This window comes from Dermacentor silvarum, chromosome 4 (assembly GCF_013339745.2).
Source record: "Dermacentor silvarum isolate Dsil-2018 chromosome 4, BIME_Dsil_1.4, whole genome shotgun sequence".
Lineage (NCBI taxonomy): Eukaryota > Metazoa > Arthropoda > Arachnida > Ixodida > Ixodidae > Dermacentor > Dermacentor silvarum.
The window spans coordinates 19,263,953-19,274,572 of record NC_051157.2 but is presented as its reverse complement, the minus strand read 5'-3'; the positions used below and the strand labels follow the sequence as shown (position 1 = coordinate 19,274,572).

General features: G+C 39.5%; 1 protein-coding gene across 1 annotated transcript in view; it reads right to left on the bottom strand.

Annotated features, from left to right (window-relative positions):
- Positions 1-831: 831 nt before the first annotated feature.
- Positions 832-10,620, bottom strand: part of LOC119449575 (xylosyl- and glucuronyltransferase LARGE2s) — a 39,272-nt gene continuing 29,483 nt past the window's right edge. The window contains exon 17 of the mRNA XM_037712774.2: positions 832-10,563. Within this exon, the coding sequence (XP_037568702.1) occupies positions 10,336-10,563 (228 nt within the window). The 3' untranslated portion in view covers positions 832-10,335. The remainder of the gene's footprint in view (positions 10,564-10,620) is intronic.

Below are 10,620 nucleotides of genomic sequence, written 5' to 3'. Positions count from 1 at the left end.
CATTCGCTTAGCAGGTTTTATTACTTCCTTAAACTTTAATTCGTCTATTGAAGCAACGGATAAATGAATAACTGCTGTTGCCATGAATAATTCTCAGTCACGTGTCACTGAAAGTTACGTCACAGCATGGCGATGTACGTAGCGCACTTGCGCAATTGACGTCAACTCTCCAGCTGTGAGCGCGGCGCTCGTGAGAAGGAAACAGCGTTTAGTTTGAAATTTCAGCTCTTTTCGCGGCGCATAGCGATGTAATATTTAGCAGACACAATCGTTAGCGTGCACTGTATGCACTGCACTTGTCAGCTCAAAATGGCCAGATCTGGTGAGGGGCTCTTTAAGGGGTTAATAGTCTAGAGCACCAGAGGCAACTGTCCATTAAGGACACTATGTGGTCATACAGGTGCGGCTACAGACTTATGGAGGATGAGGCCGAGTTTCCTTTGTCAGTCTAATGCATCTAAAATCGAAACTGCTCAATGATACAGGACAGAAAATTGACTCCTTACTGTTTTCTATACAGGCAATGCACCATGACGCTGTCCTTCAATACTCCAACTAACGTTAGTGGGACTTGCTCAGCGCAGTACAGCATTTCAAGCAGATGGCTTGACAGAAAGCTGATAAGCAGCTATAATGGTAAAAGATATTCCAGAGGATCTTTTACCTTACAAATGGTTTCACACTCTACAAATATTAAAAGCTCACATCAGGTGCATTATGCATACCTTCCAGCGTACTCATCCTTTGTTCATTGTAAGTGGAATACAACAATGCATATTGAATTTTTCATGAGAAAATGAGTAGACAGCATGAAATAGTAGAGACTGCTCGAACATTGTTTCAATAATATAACATTTATTTTCTTTTTTTTTTTTCAGTATAAGAAAGCACCTTGTGCCTACCACTTATATCAACAGCTATACAATCACTAGCAATATATGCAACAGAATTATGAACTTGAAAAAGTCCATACACTGTTGTTGGCAATCACAAAAAAAAAAAAAAAAAAGCCTGAAGGACGAAGAGCAAAACACAGGAACATGCGAATGACGAGGCACAGCCACAGAGCATTGTGTTGGCAAAATGAGCGGACTAGAATGAGGAGGGGGAGAAAAAAAACACAAAAAAAACTTGGAGGCAGTAAGCTGTTTTTAAGTGAGGCTGCATTTCTAAGTAAGCAGGAAATTGTCACACCACAGTACAAGCTGATGTAAACCTTATTAGACTAGTAGTTTAACTATGCCTTACTTCTGATGTCCAGAGACATTACCTGTCACAACTTTTCTTTTTTTCTTTTTCCATTAATGGAATGTTGAAAAGGTGTAGTAGCCTAGAAAAAAGGCCAAAGTACACCTAAAAAAAAGAAAAGGTCAATTAGAATAACCACAATGTTATCCAATAGCTCTACATACTGATGGTATTTGCAACTGGTGTTATTAATAACTGTGTCAGTTTCTCTTGGAGTTCTGAATTTTTACCTAGAAAACTGCATTTTGTAAAACACAAATCTTGAAAGCTTGAGGTATTGAGTTAGTAATTCCCATATCCATTCATACACTGTCGTCCTTTTTTTTCTAAGCAGTTCAGGTATGCCCTCTGTTAGATGGGCATATGTCTTCAATGTAACTCACTGAAATCATTAACCGTGTACCTTATGTAAGTGTGATATGGGAATCCACGTCCAACAGGCATAACTGCTACCTGAAGATGACTGCCAAAAGTGCATGTATGCCTGGGGCAAAAGTGGCAGAAAAAATAATCAACTGGGAAATTAACTATTACTGCTAGTATGCAATAAATGCGAAAACATGTCACAACAGAGAGCTGAGAAATAAAAATGTGCGCTGCATAGCAAAACAAAAATACATAGCGCTGTGCCAGACAGTCTGTAAGTTTCAGTCAAAATAAACTTTGAGCAAAACAAAACAAAAAATGCAGTCTCGCATTATACATGGCAATGCTTTGCATTGCACACAAGTAATGGAACCTGTTGCAAAAAGGGATGTACAGTGCCGGAAAAATAAATGGAATATGAATGAAAGTAGATGCACAGACATCAGAGCAATCAATGTTCACAGAAAGAATGGTACTCAATAAAAAGTAGCCAGAATGGCATAAGTACATAAAATACTGATGGCTTAACTAATGACATGACAAAGAGAGAAAAATCATGAAATAGGGTGAAGAGAATAACAAAAGCAAGAGGTCATAGATCACATCAATAAAAAGAAAATGGTGTGTATATAGTATACTCTGGTTTTAAATAAATAAGAGTGCAGATGAAACATGTTGTTAAACATGCAAAAATGCACTCAGTGCCACAAATTTATACAGTGATAACAAACAAAAACAATTATGGTGATGCTACATCATTAAACACGACATCTCCTCACCAATCTTATTGGCACAAAAGAACAAGAAGCAAGAAAGTTACAAGCATAAAAAACTTAAAGCAGTATAATTTTTTTGCACAGAATTGGCTAAGCATATTGTTCTGCCAGCAGCCTAAATTAAAGTTATATGCATACATTAAGCACCGGTAACAACAAGCTGCCTAACCAAGCGTTCCTAGACTTAAAAAGAACAGGAGACGCATTTAACAAACACTGAGTGGACACCGTTCTGAGAAGGAATAAGTTCAACAAAAAGGTGTGCAATCGACTTCTGACAGAAAGTGATTTGTCCGCAGAAACACCCGCTATAGCTCACTGGCTGTCCTGTCCCATTAGCAGCATTGCGCTCAGAGCAAGTCTTTAAAATAAAATGATGGTAATGCATTGTATTTACAAGCAGAGAGAGAATTCTATGCAGCTAGTGCACTCTCCTGACCATGAGAAATTATTGTGCCATACTACACAAAAAGCAGTTAACATGAATTCTTCTACAGTTATAGACAATGCAAATCTAAGTGGCAAAATGCTCACTTTGGCACCCGTACAACGCTTTCCAAAATGTTGCTGTCGTTAAGCCTGCATAAGTAATGCTTTTACTGCAAGGTAACTGAGAACAAACACAGAAACAGCAAGTCAACCGCTGCATCGTTTCGGCCCGTCGGCAGCCATTCGAGCCTGTGCAGATATCCGGCCTACCCACAAAAGGGCACTTCTAATGACAGCCAAGAACTGTACACATTCAATACTTCAGAATGATGCATCAAGCTAGTCTATCAAGCTATTTAGGACTTAATATTTTTTGGAACGAAAATAGGAGCGGCTTTCCTGGCAGATAGATGCTACCTCTTTCAACACATGCAGACCGAGCATTTTGGCACAAAAATACAAAAACTGCACGGACAACGGGGTGCCAGGAAAATACACGCTGTGATGACATGCAGAGTTGATGCTTGGCATTACAGACTACAGCTGCTTTTGTTTTACCCAATCACATGTCCATCAAAATAAGCTGTAATGAAAAACTGTTTAATTATGTTTATCAGATGCTGGTGATTCACTAATTTATTTTCCTGTATATTAAGGGAGCTGGCAAAATCTGATTGTCAGTTCAAATTCAGCAGCCTTAGAACACAACAATGTCTTTTTCTTTTTTAGTCAACACCACACCAAGTGCAACACTCTCAAAACAGTATTATTAAAAAGATGTTAAAAAGCAATGCTAAGCTGGTTTACCCTGGTGAAACATTTTTCAGGACTCCATATGCACTTATTTGGCAGAAAAAGGTTGGCCATAAGCGGAGAAAATCAAAGGTAAAATCTCCCTCTTCTTTTGCATCTGGTCCGCAGCACTGGTACAATAAAATGACATTGTCGCACTTGGCAAATTGATATTCTGTGATTTTCTGTTCACTTCATGTGTCAATTGTATTTACCCTTTCTGAGCCATATAAAGAACTGCCATGGCCACACTTTCAATCAACAAGCAGCTGGAATTTGCGCATCAGTGCATCTTCATTCCTATAAGTATGCACTTGGTGCATTAAATAGCACAATTAAAATTTTGATCAGCTACCAGATGTATGGCACAGCCTCACTGATACTTCTGCTTCGTTCCAAGTTTACAACTTGCTCAAGATAACATAGCAAATTACCCGTTTGAATTATGACCCTTGATCATAAATTCTTCACGATATATGTTTGTATGTATATGCTTATAGGTGTATGTTTTTGTTGACATTTTACCTGTATCAATGAGATTCCACAGTAAATATGGTACTAAAATTTTTCACTTTCAAATGATAACTTGAGCGCAAACTTAATTTGCTGCTCGATTTGAGCAATTTTAGAAGCTAATACATATGAGATGCTTGTCTAATACTCCTGTCACATGGCACATCCGAGTGTGCTTGAGTCAATGCAGGTCGAACTCAATGGAGTCTGAGCACTGCTTCACATTTTGTTCAAGCATGGGTGACTTCAAAGCTGGTACATTTGATCATTCTCCTCCTTTGACTGCGCTCGAACGTTCGATGCAAGAGGACTTGAAAAAATGAGGATTGAAACTGTACATGGCAGGGATGTTAAATGCAACTCAAGACTTTAACAGCATTGCCACAGGGTGATTGATGGCTATAATGTGCACAAACAATGAGTGCCATTTTCCAACTCCAGAAAACAAGAAGAGGCCACAATTTATGACACTTTGTTGACAATTTGTTGACAATCAATTAAACTTTCTTCTCATCCTCTGTACCATGTGAGTGCATTTAGGCATAGGCTCAAAAGTCACATGTTCAGTAGTGCTGCTGCAATGTTGAGCCTGTCACTCTGTAATCACCAACTTAAATATAATACCTTGTGGATGGGAGTTTTGCATGGAGCACCAACAGCTGCCTTGTAACAAGTTGCGATGGCACAGGTGCAAATGTTAAAAAAAAAACAGAAAAAAAAACAAATACATTTTCAACAGAGAACAAAAAGAAAGACCCCGTAACATTTTGTAGCAAAATGAACCACTCAAACTATGTTGTAAAAACAAGTGCAAACTTCACCCAAAAGCATAATTCACATACTAGTATCTATTTCGCACTCTCTCACATTTTTGCATTCAAAGGTGCGAAGCCTTGAAACAAACTCAAGTGTGCTAAACCACTTTCTCCACGAAAGGTGCGCCTCAGTTTCAGAGCACGTTCATTGTCTGGAACATGCACTACTCTGAGTACACGGAGATGGAGACTAAAATCATAGGAACTATTGTGAGCTACTTATGAAGACTAAAAAAAAAAATCCATACATATAAGCATACTAACATTATGCCCAACTAAGTGTGTTAACAAAAATAGCAGGAACAATTTTTTTTTTCAAATACACATCCCTTATCAAGAATCACAATACGGATGGCCAATATATGACACAGTGGTGAGGGCAGATAACGATACTTACAGATTGATGTAAACAAATAGGTTCCTTTGTTCTAGTCAGATAGTGTAGCCTGTGGACTAATGCACACAGGAACAATCACTTTCAAAAAGCTCCTAGCAAAGGACAAGCAGTACCAATACTTTAGAAGAAAGCAAAATATTGGCAGGATGAAGGCACTGTGCTCCTCCATCAAGATAAGAGCTTTTTACATATGCTTCCTTTTTTTTAGACAGGTCAGCGCAGATAAGGTTTAGAAAAACCAAGATCGGGGTGGAAAAAAATAAAAGAAAAGTATTCAGGCATCATTAGTGAGGGTGATTTGTGTGAGTAAAGGGGGGGGGAGTACGCTTATGCACATAGAAGTGTGAATATAATTGTACATCCCCAACAACAACAACAAAATAAAAATTACTGGTGGCATACACTGTTCTTGCAATGTATGGTGCTGCCGGATAATTTAAATGTGACAAAAATGTTTTGACTGCTTGAACTTGATAAGCACATGCCGAAATATGAAAAAAAGTGGTCCACGAAAACAAAAGTGAATGAAATCATCTAATTGGAAAGTTGATTTCATGCAGCTACTATAGCAGCCAACATCCAGCACTGTGTAAACAACCATGAAAGCCCATGTATTTGCAAGTTTTAGGTTTAACCTACTCACGTTCCACTGACATTCACAACAACTGACATTCAGCACATTCACTATCCAAAAATGGAGTAAAAATGCTTATTAATTTCATACCAGAACTGGTTTTCAGGAATACTATCAAAGTAATGTGCTACTATTATTCAAGGTGAAAACTTTTCGGCTGTACTTCTAAGGTCGACTTGGTCTACATGAAACCGTACTCATGCAAGGTAATGATGCCTTCTTTAAGTTGGGCAATGCTTGACAAAAGCACGAACATGAGCTGCAGCTGTCTGGTCTGTACGAATTGCCAAAATGCAATAAGATTTAAGAAAAAAAAAAAAAAAGCTTGCTGTGGCAATGATTGAACAACTGTAAACAGCAATTACAAGCACTCAAATCCTGGATACACTTAAAGGGGCACTAAAGGGAAAATATATTTTGAGCTGTATTAGTAAATTTAAATTACCTTCCTAGACACAAAAATGAAAGATGGTTGGCAACGACGCCTTGATGTTCCCACACCAGCTTGCCATGACATCATGAATTTGATGGCATCGGCTTGAGATTAGTAAATGTTTTGTCACTAAAGAGGGACTACATTTTATTCTATAGGAACCAAATATTGAACTTGGGAAGCTTCAAGAACTTTACTGCACCATAACGGCCCAAACATGAGAAAATATTTTGAAATTCATGACGTCATACCTTACAAAGGTAGGGTTTCAGAGCGAAATTAAAAAAAATTATCTTTGACCTTCATTGTGTCTTTTGCTAATTCACTTGTCAAAGACTGACGAAAATGCAGTACTGATTTAGTGTTTCTCTATAGTGTCCCTTCAAAGTTTTCCACGTGATCTTGATAAGAATTTTCTGAAATTCTTGAAGTCAAAGAGAAACACTTTTTTTTTTAAATTTCACTTTGTGCTGTGAACCAAAGCTTGACAAACAAATGCACATGCAAATGAACATGATTGGCCCATTTTACAACCTCATAACTGCTGATGTTGACATTTGTTAGAAGAAAGTCAACAGTGCGGTTGATTCCCATGCTTAGTTACTTATGGCATGCTAGTATACATGTTTCAGATGCAACCATGCCATTGTGAGCTAAATAATACAGTAAGTATATCATGCAATATTTAAGTACCGCTACAGCATTTTCTGGATGAAATCAATTTTAACGACCACCCTTATGAAGGTACATGCCAGAACAAACCTCTTCCCTTCGGCATTTCATTTGCAACTCTCCATAAAGCCTGTTGGATGGACGGGATTGCTTGACCTAAGTGGCGCTTGGTCATTTCAAGCAAAGTAGTGTTTCTGTTCCACTGATAGTGGTAGTTATTGCCACAGCCACAAATTCTTCAACACTCCATGTGCATTAAAAACAATTATGTTTGTGCGTAACTGAGCATTTAAGCGCATAGATTAGGGTTTTGATGCACGTTTAAAGCATACTGGAGTTAATCAACCACATCATCAATGTACACTGGGGACACTTTTGATAGAAAATTGCCCTGCTAACAAGTGCAAGGCGACTTGTTATTAAAAAAAAAGTGATTCTGCACATTTGGTGGTTCTCTTCACCTTTTGCCATGTCTTCAAATTTGTAATTGAAACAAAAATCATGTGAATGAGTAGCACTGTGTGCAGCAACATGTCATACTCAAGTACTAGCAATACTTAAACTTCCCCAAGTCATTCAAAACAAATATATAGATCCATATTTACCCGATTCTAACGTGCGCACCCAATTTTCACGGGATTAAGTACGAAAATAAAAGTGCACTTGAATGTAACATGCCCCTGATCTATAAAAGAAAAATACTATAGCATACCCCCCACGTTTGCGGTCAGAAAAAGTACTACACATGCAGAATTTTGCTTCGCAGGAGGAATTAAAAAAAAAGAGAAGAGCTTTTGTGACGACGTTGCCATATACACTTCATTGGTTACAGATACCAAGCACACAGGCGCAATATTCTCCAGTGATCCCTTTCACAAGATACTACTAGAATCACTTTAACGAGACTCTGCATCACACTTGTCGAGGCATGCAACCGACAGCGGTCCTGGCACTATGCGCAGATAGTGAGCTTGGCATAGTGCCAGAAACACTTGCGGCTGTATAAAACGGCACATCTGGTGCTGAGTCACATGAAACCTTGTGAAAGTGATGTTATCTCCAAAAGTGATTGACAGTAAATCATAGTTGAGCACAAATTGAACTCACAACTATCTTCACGAAAACTTGCTCTGTTGCCATCACCATCAAGCGACGACACTTCGCTTGATGGCTCTGACGGTAATCTGTTACCAACGCCACGAACAAGGTTTTGATTTCATATTCGATTGTAATGTGTAGGCAATTTTTGGACCCATTTTCTTGGGAAGAAGGTGCGCATTATATTCAAGTAAATATAGTAAGCACTTTTAAACATCTGTATCTTTTTGCCCCCTTGCTTAAGCTTAAGACAATTTCAGGCTAATAACAATGATTCATCACCCAGCATCAGAATGATGGTAGCCAATATGGATGCCTCAATAAAGGCAATTAAATTTTATGACATATTTCTCATGAACAGTTAAAAAACGTTCTGATGGTAAAATAAAATTTGACAGCACAAGGAACCTTTTCTTGCCCTTGTGAATTCTTTAGTGAGTTTCTGTGTACGTGAAGAAATCTTGCACATCTTGCAAATCATGACATTACATAAATTTAAACAGGAAGATTGCATCAAGTAGAGGTAGGCATGTATTGTGCGCCTTTATTATCTGATGTATTCAGTGCACCTTTTCATAGCACCTATTAAGTGAAAACTCCAAAGTGTGTCACATTAAAATTAGTCCTCAAAGTCGTAAAACTTGATGCAGAGGCTCCTAAAGAATGTCTGGCAGTGTCATTATTACATCTTCAGATGTGATAATTACTAAATTATCAAAAAAAAATAAAGAAAGAAAGACATATTGCACTGGCCAAGGAAGAGGGTATCTAAAATAAAAATGAGCTGGCACTCCTTCGTTAACTTTCACCTACCTTGGTTAGCATTTTGTATATTCGAAAGAAGCATGATTCAGTATGACGATGACACTAACATAGGCAAGGAGAAGGTACAAAAGCAATGATGCTGTTTGACTTTCAAGTTGCTGTAGTCACTACACACAGTGCGGATTTAATAGCTTGAACTCAGTCTACAGAACCTGCATTGTCTAAAGAAGCTGCTGTGATGAGTTTGGGACGAGACAGCACTTGCACAGAAGTTGGCAAGTTCAATAAGAGCACACAAGAACAAACCAAATGCACAAACCTCTTAGCATAGGCAGATGACCCTGTTTACAGCCATGCAGTGCTTCTGTGTGGAGATAAAACTAGAGCAGTGAGCTAACATACGCATACTGAAGCATTTTCAACTTCCTCAGCTTTTTTAGATCCAGGAGTTTGAAGGACGTACCATTAAACAGCCAAGACCGCAGCACTCATGCTCTTAGTGGCCTCGTTTCTTTTGACAAAGGCTGCACATAATTACATCCCAAGTTTCAAGCAAGACATTTCAAGACCTTCCGGTTTTTGAGTGCAGGCCAATAATTGTTAACAATGCTAAGAGTACACAGTCCATGACAATCTGCAGACTACTGTTGCTGTTTGACACTCCTTTGTGTGAATGAAACTCATTGAACCTTGACTGAAGTGTGAGCAAGATGCCATGTGTCAGCAAAGTTACAAGTCAACCTACATAGTCCAGATGAAAATACCTAAGTGACAGTGTGAAGTGGATTATCAGCCCGTTGCCACGTGGTGGCAGTTCATTTTCGCTAGTTTCTAGATAGTCTCGCTGGTTACATATGGAAATGGGTGCTCAATGCAGTTAGACCAGCCATTGTCATCCCCACAAAACTGGCGAACTTCACTGTGGGACAGAGACCTCTCCCAATACTCGGCAAGTGAATGAACCTTCTCTTCCATCAGACATGCCCATCCTATACATACCTCTGAATTTGCCACTTCCCTTGCTTAATCTTCCCATGCCACCATGACTACATTTCTCTACCCTTGATACCCAGCCTGTCATACTACAGACCAGTGGGTACTATTTAAATATTTTCTCTCTGCGTTTCAGTATGCAATAATAGCAGCACACTTTCAATCTTAAAACACAGCCTCAGTGAGAACCAAAATGGAGCACACCACACAAAAAGCATACAAGTAGTTGAAAATCCATCAAGGAATGAGCCACCTGGTCCTAACATCCTTGCGTGCTCTTACCAAACTTGGCCAGCAGCTCCCATGAAGAGACAACCAGCACTGGCTTGTGCATCGGTTGTCGGAAAGACGACAGGGGCGGGGCACCTGGCCACGACACAGCGGCAATGGGGAACGGCGGGCAATCACCTGCGTCGACGGCGGTCGGGTGCGGCCGAAAAAGTGCGGCCATAGCGCAGCGAGAGGTCCCTGGCAAACTCGCTCTTGAGCAGGGAGAGGCACTTGCGGTACTGGCTGCTTGACCGGAAGCGGGCAATGTCCAGCGATGGAGCATGCGGCATGTGCACCATGAATCCATTGGGCAACACCACAAACTCGTAGCCCTGGGCGTGCAGTTCCATGATGTGGGAAACCTGTGGCAAGGATTGGTGGATACATTTCACAGCTGCATTCTATGTGTGTAGTGCGCA